Consider the following 14,341-nt stretch of genomic DNA (forward strand, 5'->3'; position numbering starts at 1 on the left):
CTTCATTTATTTATTTATGTCTATAACAGGGCAAAGCCCCAATTACAATAGACAGTACAGATATTTGTTTAAAAAAACATAGAATTGCATATAACATGAAAAAGAGATAAAACAGATACAAATGCAAGATACAAGTGTAATTACAAATAAAAAAACAAATAGATACTACCTAAATAAAAGACACAGGTATAGATATAAATGAAAAATACCAAATAAAAGTAAATTAAAAAGAGTTAAGTATAGATATCATAGCCAAAAATGTAAAATGCAGCAAATTGGCAAATTGGTAATTGGGAAATTACAGAGTAAATATAACACTATGTTAATAAATTCAATATGTTGTTGTTGTTTTCTAATGCCAGGATTTTGAGATGTTCCGAATCCATTTCTTGGTTTGATTTGCACAATGGACAGTTAGGGGACTGATATATTCCAATTCTATGCAGGTGTTTGGCCAAACAATCATGGCCTGTTGCCAATCTAAATGCAGCTACAGACGATTTTCGTGGTAAATCGGGAATTAACTGTGGATTTTGATGCAGAGAGTTCCATTTTTTCCCTTGGGATTGTGTTATTAAATTTTGTTTGTTGAAGTCTAAGTTTGTAGATTTAATAAATCTTTTCACAGAGTAATACGTAGATTTAGTAACAGGTCTTTAAGTAGCAGTGCTGCCCTTCTTTGCCCTTCAATATACAGTATTATATATTAGGCCTAATAAGCTTAAATTATTTATTTAAGAAATTCACTACTACAGAATATGTGTTCCAATTTGTAAATAGGATTTCAGAGAAGATGCATAGCTATGACCAGTGATCTTTATTAATTCTTGTTCGTGAATGCCAATGAGAGTCATATTTGAAACTGCTGTGTATCGACTGGAGTGGTTTGTAATTTTTTTGTTTGTTTGTTTTTTTTTTTTTGACGTCCAGACCAGTGCAGTTTGAAATGTTGGCAAACAAAGAAACAAATGCTAGGGTAGTGATAAAAATAAACAAATATTAGGGAAGCGATAAAATTAAACAAAACTAGGGACGCGATAAAATTGTGCGATAAGCAGCCATGATTGGATGAAAGACATCCTTTCGTACAGTTTTATTGGTCAAAAATGGTATGACGTAGTAAAAGTGTAATAGTTCATGGTAATCCCCTGTTGTGCACTTACCCTAGTATATGAGTTGAGCGTTGGGAAGAAACCCGTGTTTGCTACCTACATGCACTACAATGTGCCTGTAATTCGTCTGGATGCCCATTACGTCACTATTTTGTCAACATTTCCTAAATGTGAAATTATTGTCCACCATGTCTTTCTTCGCGATACGCCTTCATCTTTACGAGATATTTTGCTCTCCATTGCACTGTGTCTGGCCACTCGAAAATTTTTCGCGTTGATTGATACCTCTTCCATTTAAAAACCATTGATTTTATTACCCGGTGTAAAGAAGCCTTACCCCAAGGAAAATTGATTTTGCTTTTTACTATAGGAAGAAGCTCTGGAATCGTTGGCACCCTTTTCTCAGTAACATAAAAGTCTTGTATGAGGTTTCTAATCACACACTTGTCGAAGTCATCAACGGATACGATATTACGGGAAATCACTCTTCTCTTCTTTCCAGGTGCCTTCAGACGATTGTCTGCATTGGTCGCCTAACTTTCTTTATTTTCTTCTCTAATGTTCTTTATTGTAGAGTAGGATACCCCAGCGTACATAGCGGCCCTTTCGGTACATTTTGGCAAAGAGAATAATAAATGCTAACGTGTTTCTCTTCGTCACATTTCTCTATTATATTCGCAAATATTTCCCTCCACTCACTATGCACAACGTTATGTGGTTTTCGTAAAGCTATAGTACATTACGTTACACTATTTCACTACACTACACTATGCAACAGTACACAGTAACAAGTACATTAATACCATAGTCTACTATATTCAGTCACGAAGGTCAATACATAGTAAATATGCATCCATAGATAGTTGCTAACCATTAGGATCGCTACTATCGCCTCATTACAGACAATGCGAAATAGTACCTGCACAGTCTTTTGTTCCTAGTACCCTCATAAATTCAAGCTTCATGACCCGTATATACTAGACTGTGCTAATACTGTAGCTTATAGCTACGTAGGCCTATACCCACTACTTGCGTAATCTCAGAATCACAAGTCAACTTCATTGCACTGCAGCACATGTATTCTGAACTGACATTACGCGATGTCTCCGAACTGTAATCTCAATAACTTCCTTCATTCCCCCGTCCCCGCAGAGATGGTCTGGCCCCTCTGTGGCGGTCAGAGCTTCGAGTCACGTACAGTATTTCCGCCATGGACAAACGTAGCAAGCGCGGTTGTGCATTCCAAGGCGGTGTGTCACGCATGAATTCCTAAGTGCAGAGTGAAGTTCCTTTCCAAACTGACGCCTAGTCAATGGTTTTTACTTTATTGCTGATCTTGTTGTGTGTGTGTAAATCATATAACTGTTCACTAGAGCGATATTGACCATATCACAATACACGCAGAGCGGCCATATTCTTGTATTTCTGCTGTAAGTCACCTGATTGCACATTTGGGCCAATGTGTCCACTGTGCCTTTCATTGAGTTGTAAAATTCGATGATGTCCGGTTTTTCTGGAAGTTGGGTTAATGGATGCTGTGTCGTGAGTAGTCTAAAGTAGCAACATTACATTGTTTGGTTTTGTTTTGTAGTACACAAGAGTTTTTTTCTTGATCGAAACAAAACATTGACGTTCCTTCTTTCCTAGTCTTATGGTTGAATAACTCGGGTGGAATTTCCCGCTTATTTTTGCGTAGAGTGCCCACTATTGTCAAATTATAGGAAGTTTTCAGGAGCTCAGATGCTAGTGGATTCGAAGTGAATCAGTTGCCCATTCTTATGTTGCGGTTGATTCCATAAACACTCTTGGTGAGGGCCTTCACAAAGAAATCCGCCAACGGCTGATTTGCAGGAGCATTGCATCGAACATGTACTTAGTACCATTGTCACATACCATAACAATTTTGATGCAATACTTTGAGGCTTGTTAGGGATGTACATTTTAAATGAACATCGCTGCCTGAAGGCTAGAAGTTGTTAATCAATTGCAAGGAAATAACCAGGCTTGTATGATTTCCTACAGACAACTATAAACTGTTATCATATCTTCCTTATTGGAGCAAATTTGTCTGTTTTCCTTATTCCAAGTCTGGTTGTATGGTCATCGAAACGCAAACATTCACAAAGGAAGTCAAACCTATCACAACTCATTGTCGCTTTAAGTTATATCTCATCCCACAGTATTGTGAATCAAACAATTCCTTTGATGATACGTGGTTATTCCTCTGAACTGCAGACAATATCAGAATACTAAAAATGGAATCAAATTCTTCTACACTAAGCTCAGATACTGTTGCGCGTTTTGAACACTATAATTCGTACGTTTAGTTGCAATTTTTTCATTTGTGTGATGAATTATTTTCTGACACATTGTCTGGGTAAAAAATAAGGAAAATGCATCTGTCGGCGAGTCCACATTTAAGATTTCATTGGTTTGTCACATCCTGAGAAGATAAAAAAAGAGATCACATCACTACCAGATAGGGGTTAGAGGTTATATGGAATCGAATAGAGATGGCCGATATTTCACAAACCGATATTTTGTCACAGATAAACCTGTGTCTGATGATGCTAAATATCTGTGACAAAATATCGCTATCGAAATCTGCTCCTTATTCAGTACTCTGTGATATTTTCTCCTCTACGTCGTAGGTTTGCGCGTGCGCATGATACAATAACAGCAATCGGGCGGTAGTTTCTCCATCTTATTATAAATGATGTAGTTATTACACGATTTAAATAACAACACCATTGGTTACCAGTACTTAATCTTGTGTAAAATCCTGTCTGAACAACTGTTTTGTTTTGTAATTATTTTCTAATGTTTTTCCTAATACTTATGTTTCATTAATTTGTATTCTATGACTCAATATTATAATGTTAATGAACGACTTAAAATAATTTATCCATTATATTATATACAATAAAAAGGATCAATGTTTAAAACTATTAGGATAATCATATAACCTCAATTTCTCCATACCCAACTATATTTAAAAATGATCAACTGGTTCATTATCTATAATATATCCTCTTTAACTTTTGACATGTTACTGTTCAGTTAGGTAAGTATTTATTTGCTAATGGTACATGTACATAATTTCTTTGTTGAATTTTCCCATATAAATCACGGATGAGTGATGTGTATAGAGAAATCGTATTCATATTTCACTGCTCTTCAATATTTCCTGCTAATTTTTATCGGTGTGACAAAATCGTAAGCAACGGACAAAATATCGGTGTAATTTATGCATATTGTGCTTAGGTATCGATATAAAATATCGGTGTGACAAAATCACCGATAAAAATCACAGATATTTAATTGTCACAGTCACAGTTGTCACAGATACTTGAAAATATCGTTTAAGCTCATCTCTAGAATCGAATCTCTTGTGTTTGTCACGGTCCTCTACGTGATCCACTGATCTGGTTACTTGCTGAACGTGCAGTTACATTAAATATCAGAAGTGCTATTGATAAACTAATTAATTGAGACTTTGTGATTATATTTTAACAGTAAACGCAGGTATAAGGTATATATAAGATTTGATTTTCCCACAAGAAATACCATTTTGTCGACTTTTTTTTTTAATAATGACGTAGCGAACACTAGGAGAGAACACTAGGAATGCTTGCTTTTCTGCATGGCTTTCAATGTACACCTTGATTCAGGGATTTTGGCTCTTGCAAAAAGTTAAGGTCGATCTAGAGTATCCAACAGCAACTAAACGAATACTGCACACTTTTATCACTCCCAATGTCATGCTATAAACTAATTTTCAATACTTTTATCACAACCACAACACAGTTAAAATCTTATTGTACCATATAGCCTATATGGAATTATTACCACATTAACACATTTAGTATATCACAAAGCAAATGAAATATAATTATTATGTAAGTCGCCATATTCTTCTTAGAATTAGTACGATCCACTTCCACTAGGTAGCAAGCGACACGATTGGCAGAGCCGGCAGTACTTGAAAACGAAATGATATAAATGTGAGGAATGTTACTACAGGTGTGTAGTATATTGTGACAGGTTAGGTTAGGTTTGATTAGGTGTGTAGTATTATTACTATGTTGGCGACACTGAAACTCACTGTTACATTAAAGAAATATGGCGGTATTCTTCGTTCACGCACTATGATTTTCGTATATAAGTAAGGTACGTATTTAGGGCGGGTTGGGAAGGCTTACAGCCCTCCCACTGATCACATCAATTTCTACTAATCAGTATTATAAATCCAAGGCATTATTCAGGTATTTTATCAAGTTTCTATAATGGCTGGTACATAAGAAAGATTCACCAAAGTGAATTGATATACTAAGAGCGAGTTACTCATCACTACTAGCTGGCTGGGTCGCACAGATCAAGCCGCGCAGTCATAACACCTAACACTTCCTTCTTATCATGTCACGCTACACCCTGTTTTAAAACACAATATTCTTCCACATGTCCCGTTTCTAACCACTACGTCTGTTTACTAAAAAATGTCAAGATGACTTATATTTTCTTGACATGAGTATTCCTCAGCTACGAGCATAGATAATATTTCAATTCTTCGTCTTCCGTCTTCCCCTCCTATGCACATTTGTGATTAAATTTTTTCTTATGACGCAACACACAGCTCGCTCACTAGCTAAACAACCAAGGACAAGGGCCAATAACGTTGAATTTAACTGTAGAGCTCTGTTGTTTATATAATTACGCGCTAAAGAATGTTAGAAATGCCATTTATCAGTGACATGTAGAGTGATGTGTGTGGGCAATGAGGAAAGATGATCAATTAAGCTTGGCTGTAATACTGCTATTACGCAATCAAAGAGGAAAATGGTGAGGAAAAGATAAGTTTTTTTATTCACGATCATTTTACTGACAGAATTCCTTAAGACACTACAGGTAATGCATAACTGGCAATAATGTGAACGTCTGACGGCCCCGATATTGTGCAGCTGCCACAGATTCGTACATGCAAGGTATAGCGTGAGTCTACACTTTTGTAATGTCACCAAAGTTATGATGGTATGACTGATATCACAGTTTAAGGTGCATAAGCGGAGTAGAAAGCAAAGTACCTCAACTCTAGTTTAACCGAAGATCGAATGTTACGAGCGTTATAAAATAAAATTTTTTTATGTAGGTTATTTTACGATGATTTATTTAGTGTCTGAATGAGATGAAGGTGATAATGCCGGTGAAATGAGTCCAGAGTCCAGCACCGATAGTTACCCAGCATTTGCTCATATTGGGTTGAGGGAAAACCCCGGAAAAAACCTCAACTAGGTAACTTTCCCCAACCGGGATTCGAACCCGGGCCACCTGGTTTCGCAGTCAACTGCGCTACCCGTTACTCCACAGGTGTGGACTATAATAAAGTTCAAACATCTAAATAATAATAAACAATAAAATGTAAGCCATTCCCTAATGATGAAAATGTAAGAATAAAATCGAATTCTACAAACCTAAGGCATATGAGGAACAACCAAGTCTTAATTGAATCATAACATGTCCATCTCCGGTGCAAAATGAGTTTGATGTGGTTTACTATAGTTTTCTGCCTTGTCTACAAGTTGCAATGTGAAAATGCTTCAATTCGGATTATATTTGCTTGAAAAACTAGTCAGAATAGTAACCTCCACAACGAATTGCAACTTGTCCATCACTGAAAACGAATCGCAATATGTCCAATATATTGCTTTTCAACTGTTGATACACTTTATTTTATATTATATGTTCATTGTTAGCAGACATGTTGTGGAATCGAGAGTTTTAATTATGTAACTATGAATGACTTTGACGATAGTTTGGTTGTGAGAGAGAATTCAGGAAACAGAGTTACCAGGAAGAGAATGAAAAGTAAATCCGAACGGGAAATCCAAATCTGAAGCCATGTTAATTGATAAAATTTGATAAAAGTATTGTATTAGTCCAGAATACAACCCTTTCACAGACTTGTAATCTCATACAGTATATATGAAATTCAATCACTCTGTCCTGATACTTAGTGACAGTGTTATAGTATCGGTTACATTAATCAAATCAGCAGGAGAAGGAAAAAGTCAACAATAAGAACTGTATACTCTTTCAAGAGTCTCACAATGCAACGTTGCCATACTTTTTCATGCTTGCGTATTCTACATTAGGTTTCAGAATTTAGTAAGAACGAGATTAAATCGTCGCGTGAATGCAAGAACTAGGTAACTCGAAATTTGCGTTTTTTAGTTACCTCTTTTATAACATAGGAAAAATCGCACAAAATGTAACGCAAGAACTTGGTAACTGATTGAACGATACCAGCGACATCTATTTTCCAATATAACAAATAGGTAAATGAAAACTAGGCATATTCCTTAGTGTAATAAATAAGAAAATGGGCAATGTCACAAAATATGAAAAATCAAGTTATCTAGTTCTTGCATTCACACGACGAAATTATAATATATATGGTTTGTTTGTTATTGCCCCGAACTCTTCTTTTAATTTTAAAATACTTCCTTCTTTACAAGATCTGAAGCTTATCGGTAACTGTAAATTCTTATGAAAATATTTTTTTATAAAATCAGACCAGAGTTTGAGATATCTTTTTTCATTTTTTAATTAAATGACTACCTTAGTGAAATTAATTTTCGTTCATTTGCAACATTTAAATGTGGTTTACATTAAAAGTGCATACTCATGTAATTATACCAGACATTAAAAGTGGACTTGAAAAATGTAATATGTGTGGTTCTTCATAATAATGTTGTTATTGTCACCATTGTGCAGTATTTAACATGGACAAATTTGTAATAAAAATCACTGTGATGTTTGATATTTTGAAATAAAACTCACTGTGATGTTTAAAATGAAACAAAGTGTATGAAATATTGCTTCAAAATGTAATTTGTCCAGTATTAATTGTTTAATAACTTTGATGTTTGTTTTTTAATTATTTTAATTGTGATAGCCTATATATCTCAGCCAGCATAACAAACACCAGGATATAATAAATAATTTCGAGGGAAAAATTGTTCCGGAGCTGGGTATCGAACCCGGGACCTTTGGATTAACGTACCAACGCTCTACCACTGAGCTACCCGGGTAGCTCAGTCGGCTAAGCCGCTAGCCTGAGTTCCCGGGTAGCTCAGTGGTAGAGCGTTGGTACGTTAAACCAAAGGTCCCGGGTTCGATACCTGGCTCCGGAACAATTTTTCCCTCGAAATTATTCAAATCAACTTTACAGGGAGTTATACCTGAAAACTTGATTTGCACCAGGATATAATGTTTTAGAATAACTCTTCTCGGGTTCTCAGCCAGGTGAGTTGGAGATTAGCTTCCAAGCTTTCGACGGCTAGCTCTGCCATCTTCGTCCCTGAAGAAGATGGCAGAGCTAGCCATCGAAAGCTTGGAAGCTAATCTCCAACTCACCTCTGAAGAAGATGGCAGAGCTAGCCATCGAAAGCTTGGAAGCTAATCTCCAACTCACCTGACTGAGAACCCGAGAAGAGTTATTCTACATCAAACGCCGGGAAAGCCTCAAGTCATACATACAATGTTTTGTTCATATTTCCTATCATAAAAGTTTAGAAAATACAGCTTTTGGCTTTTTCTGAAATTTTTCTTTTGTGTGACATGTTACGATTCGATTAGTTGCTCGTTATGTTCATTCAATAGTCGGGATTTTTTAATTTTATACCTCACGTTTAGAATAATTTCATTTGCATGTATTTACAATACTGCTACTCGTGTCGTGGGCCATCTAGTGGAAGTGGATCGTATTTCATCATAATGTCAGGAAGAAAATATGGCCATTTTCATAATAATTACATATTGTTCAGTCAGTGTAAGTTTTTTTTTTTTTTGCTTAACGACGCTGTATCAACTACGAGGTTATTTAGCGTAGATGGAATTGGTGATAGCGAGATGAGGCCGAAGATTCGCCATAGATTACCTGACAGTGCCTTATGGTTGGGGAAAGCCTCGGAAAAACCCAACCAGGTAATCAGCCCAAACGGGAATCGAACCCGGGTCCGAACGCAACTCCGGATCTGCAGGCTAGCGGCTTAGCCGACTGAGCTACGCTGGTGGCTCTGTACGTTTTGTGATAGGCCTATATTAAATGTGTTAATGTAGTGATAATTCCATATATATAGTGCAATAAGAATTGAAATGTGTTGTGGCTGTGCTAAAAGTGTTACAAATTGGTTTATAGCTCCACAATGGCAGTAATAAATCTGTGCAATATTCCTTCAGTGGGCCATCACTACTCTACCTTGTCCTAACATACATTTATATTAAAAATCGACATTAACCAAAACACGTCTTTTTATATTGTGACGGGCGAGTGAGGTTATCTCTAATAAAATTGTGGTCCATTTTCATTTCAATATGTCATAAACGTAAGTCCGTATCTGTGAATATTCTCACTTTTTTTTTTTCGACGTACTTATCATTCGATTCTTACTTACCTATCCTCTTATTGTGCTGTTACAGGCAATGATTAATTTTATTTTCATGCTACTTTATAAGAATTTTTTTTTTAATTTGTTATTTTATCAACTACTAGGTTACTTGAATGGGTTATTTATGAAAGGGCCTAAGTCTTGAATACTAAATGATTAGCAATTTAAGAAAAACTGCTAACGGGCCAAAATTTTGAAATTAATGCTGAAATAAAAATTGTATCATAAATTCTACTAAGCATTGGAGTGTGAAACTTAGTCCTCTTCATATCTAAATCGATGTATCTACACCCGAAGAGCGGTATTACATTACAAGCTCTTTTTCATAAAATTAGCGACTTAGGCCCTTTCATAAATAACTCATTCATTTAGCGTCGATGAGATGGTGATAGCGAGATGGTATTTGACGAGATGAGGCCGAGGATTGGCCATAGATTATCTGACATTCACCTTATGGTTGGGGAAAACCTCAGAAAAAACCTAACCAGGTAATCACCCCAAGCGGGATCGAACCCTCACCCGAGCGCAACTTCAGACCAGCAGGCAAGCGCCTTAACCGACTGAGCGATGCCCTTTATAAGATGGATGTCTTAGGCTGGGCGCACATTTATTTAGCAAAACTGCTTTAGGCAGAAACCTTTTTGCTGTAACCGAAAACAATTTTGTTTTCCCCAAAATAATTTTGCTTTAAAACGTTTTACTGGAAACAAAACGTTTTTGCTAGAAGCAAAAACATTTGTCTTTTCGGAGACCATTAAAGTTATGGCAGACTAGAGCAGAAACATAATTCAGTCTTGCAATGATGGTGGAAAGTGATATGGTTGTAGTGTTACGGAACTGGATGAACTCGAGTTGAAATTCACTATGCTTTGCCATAAAACAGCTCTCCCTTTTTCACAGTATCAGCAATTCGTTTCTGGAAGTCTCTACCCAGCTCCCTCAGGAACTGTCGAACAATATTGCAGTTTAAAAGTAAATTGTTTAAACACTTGACCAGTATTCATAATTAATTCTTCTTTGTGTGTATGTATGTAATTTTCATCAGTGTTGTATAGGTATAATTTACATTTGAATTTGTTATTCTAGTAATTTGTAATATTGGTTCACTTACTGCTTGTATATTCATTGATTGTAACTTCTAGCCTTATATTATTAGGTAATTATTATTTAGTATGTTTGCATTATTTACTCAACTTGTGCTTGTATGACTATATAAATTTTTTATTAGTGTTCTTTAAATATTACTCCGTATAATTGTATCAGCTTCTTTTGTTTTTGGCTAAGAGGAAGGGAAGGCCTGATGGCCTTATCTTCGCCAGAATAATTTATTATTATTATTATTATTATTATTATTATTATTGTCATCACTATTATTATTATTATTATTATCATCACTATTATTATTATTATCATCACTGTTATTATTATTATTATTATTATTATTAGTAGTAGTAGTATTAATATTATTACTGTTATTATTATTACTATTATTATTTTTACTACTATTATTATTATTATTATTATTATTATTATTATTATTATTAATTTTTTTATTAATATCGGGTTTGGTTCGGTTCAGGCTCGGGCCTTATAGAAACGAAAATATATGCAGTATTTTTTTTTTTCGCAAACAATGTACCGATTAAAAGAAAAATACGAAAGTTTTAATGCATGTACGATTAGATGTCCACTCGGTAACCATCCAGAACAGTAAATTACCAGAATGGTAAGTTAGTATTTATTTCGCCTTCATGTTCGTATTGCCATTTGTATCATACACACAGAGTATTGTTTATTTGTTTTACCTGGCAGACTGATAGATTACTCTTTCTCCTGCCCCACTGGAGAGACATCTCACATCTTTATCAGCTGTACCTGTCCCCTTTGGTCTCTGATCTCTGGTCTCTGGTCTCTGCTCTATCTGCTCTGCATATTCCAAGCGCATGCGTGCAACAAAATGTTTTGCCTTCAAACAATGGTCAGTGTTTGTGCGACGAGTAGTTCCAACTCTGCTCAAACTTGCTGTATCGTGCTGTACAGAGTTTTTGCTTTTTTCTTAATCATGCTTAAACTTGTTTAATCGTGCTATACATCGTTCTTGCACTGTGCTCAATCATGTTTAAACTTGCATAAACATGCTGTACAGCGTTTTTGTTTCGTGCTAGATCAGTCATCGTCAACTGGCCTGCATATTAGTTCAGAGCACCGAGACTCTGGCTGAGGAGGTAGTAGTGTGCAGTGTGTCGAGCCAAGCCATCACAGAAGCCAACTTTCTGACCATACTGTAATTTAAAATGTCTTCTTCGATTGTGTTCTACACGAGCATAGACACCTAACATTGAACAGTCAGTGAGGGAAAAACGAATTAAAAAATCCAGGAAAACCAATGCTAATGATCAGCGAAAATAATTTTTATCATTTGTTATTTACATTGTAATAAAATAATTTAGGCCTATTTCTGTCTTGTAACAAACGATAATGTGTTTCATATGTTATACATAATAAAAATAATTTATTTTGTGATATATAGTGTCGGGTAAAATAATGGATAATTCATTTTATGTTATTGACGACACTTGAACAAAGGAATAGGACGACATGATTTAAATATTACTAATGGATTCGACTTGTTTAATATTTTGTAAAATATAAATATATAAAATAAACTATTTGCTTTGAATACTGTTACAATATATAACGGAAAAAAAAGCCAACTTGTTTCATGTCATAAATTGAAAAGTGATTTACGTATTACACAGTTCCTCTTAAAATAAATTAAGTACATGCTTCTTCCGTGTTTACTTTTATTATAATTATTAGAGACTGATTAAAAGGGTTGAACAAGTGAACGGACGCCACTGCCAATCACCTGATTCCTTCCCCCCAACTTCTGCTGCACAGTTGATGTCTAAGAGATAGAAATGAGCTAGCGAGCAAACTGAGATGACGACTGCTGTGCTAGATAAACGTGCGGCATTCCTATATTAATCATTGAAAAAACATGTTTGAGCATGTTGAAGCAAAAACGTTTTCGCTAAAGCAGTTTTGTTAGATAAATGTGCGCCCAGCTTTATAGCTTACACTACTTGAGGGCATGTGTAGAAATGACAAATATTGAAACTTTGCATATAGTTAATGGAAACTACTTTCTCAATGCAATGTGGCACTTCATATAAGCTACACAAAATGCAGACAACAGAAAATATAATTTTTCGTTTTTGAACTAATGTAACGGTAAAATGGCCGCTAAGAATAGCAGCATTGTTTTTTTTTTAGTTGGTTATTTAACGACGCTGTATCAACTACTAGGTTATTTAGCGTCGATGAGATTGGTGATAGCGAGATGATATTTGGCGAGATGAGGCCGAGGATTCGCCAGAGATTACCTTGTATTCACATTACGGTTGGGGAAAACCTCGGAAAAAACCCAACCAGGTAATCAGCCCAAGCGGGGATCGAACCCGTGCCCGAACGCAACTTCAGACCGGCAGGCAAGCGCCTTAACCGACTGAGCCACGCCGGTGGCTAGCAGCATTGTTGAAACGTGTTGATTACCATCTATGTGTTAGGCCACGAAATTTTCAAATGCACCTCGTATTGTAACCACTTCACACAAGCTTCCTTCAGCAGCTTACATTCTTCTGACATGAGATTATCAACACATAAATGTCTGTTACAGCTGCAATGGATGTAATCAAGAAGGAACCTGAGGTTGACCCTTTGGCTATACAATGGAGTGACGAGACTGATACAGATGAGAAGAAGCCCTTATCAGAGGTAAATTGAGAGTCACTGGTTATAATTTCTATGTGCGACATGTAGAATATGACATGAAGTTTTGTGGATATATTTCCCAGTTTATAAGTAGAAGACTTTGAAAAGTTATAGTAGTCTAAAAAATATTAATGTGAAACTTCGGTATCCCCTTCACACTACATATGAGAGAGAAAATGTAGAGTAGTTAAATAATTATCACATACCTCGGCCTCATATCTCTTAAATAACCCCTCATTTCACTCATCTAACCCATAAAGAAACTTATAAATCAAACGTCAGTCCCATGAGTGGTGTGGGGCGATATTGAAGATTGGCCATTTCAAATCTATAGTTCTTTGTCATATTTTCCTTCATGTCACATGTTACATGCTTTTTTTTTTTTATACTCCTTAGTATTTTAAGAGCTGATAATGAGTACTATTTTAAGTTGAGTCTTAAGGTAACCTTCAATAAAAATCTACGTAAAGATTATTATTTTTTTGTCCTACAGAATACATGTTACGATAATTTATATTAGTGGAGAAAAATTCGCTCCGGTGCTCCACCAGGAATCGAACCCGGGCTCTTGGTTCTATGTACCAAGTGTTGTCACCATTTTGCTATGCTGAAGTTCAATTCTGGAAAAAGACTGGAGATTTTCGAAAGAAAGATTCTGCGAAGGATCTATGGCCCAACATTTGAGGAAGGTCTCTGGAGGAGGAGACGCAACTATGAATTATATAGACTTCTAGGAGAGCCAAATATAATCAGTACAGTTAAAACTAGCAGATTGAGGTGGGCAGGACATGTAATACGCATGGACCCAAATGAACCTTGCAAAAAAATTGTAATAAATCCGGGAGGTCAGAGAAGACGAGGTCGACCGCACTTGCGATGGATTGATGGAGTGGAAGAGGATGTCAGAAAGTTGGGGTGCAAGAATTGGAAGGCTGCTACACCAGATAGAGACGGATGGCGACAATTACTAAGGGAGGCCCAGGCCCATCAAGGGCTGTAGCGCCAATG

General features: G+C 36.0%; 1 protein-coding gene across 4 annotated transcripts in view; it reads left to right on the forward strand.

Moving 5' to 3' along the window:
- Positions 1–4,374: 4,374 nt before the first annotated feature.
- The window catches only part of LOC138691655 (zinc finger protein ZFP2-like), a 49,930-nt gene continuing 39,963 nt past the window's right edge, over positions 4,375–14,341 (forward strand). For 2 of the 4 annotated variants that reach the window (XM_069813860.1, XM_069813861.1), the window contains exons 1-2: positions 4,375–4,644; positions 13,239–13,336. In XM_069813860.1, the coding sequence (XP_069669961.1) occupies positions 13,244–13,336 (93 nt within the window). In that variant the 5' untranslated portion in view covers positions 4,375–4,644; positions 13,239–13,243. The remainder of the gene's footprint in view (positions 4,645–13,238; positions 13,337–14,341) is intronic. The other 2 variants (XM_069813857.1, XM_069813858.1) reach the window with 2 other exon arrangements.

This window comes from Periplaneta americana, chromosome 16 (assembly GCF_040183065.1).
Source record: "Periplaneta americana isolate PAMFEO1 chromosome 16, P.americana_PAMFEO1_priV1, whole genome shotgun sequence".
NCBI classification, from domain to species: Eukaryota; Metazoa; Arthropoda; class Insecta; order Blattodea; family Blattidae; genus Periplaneta; species Periplaneta americana.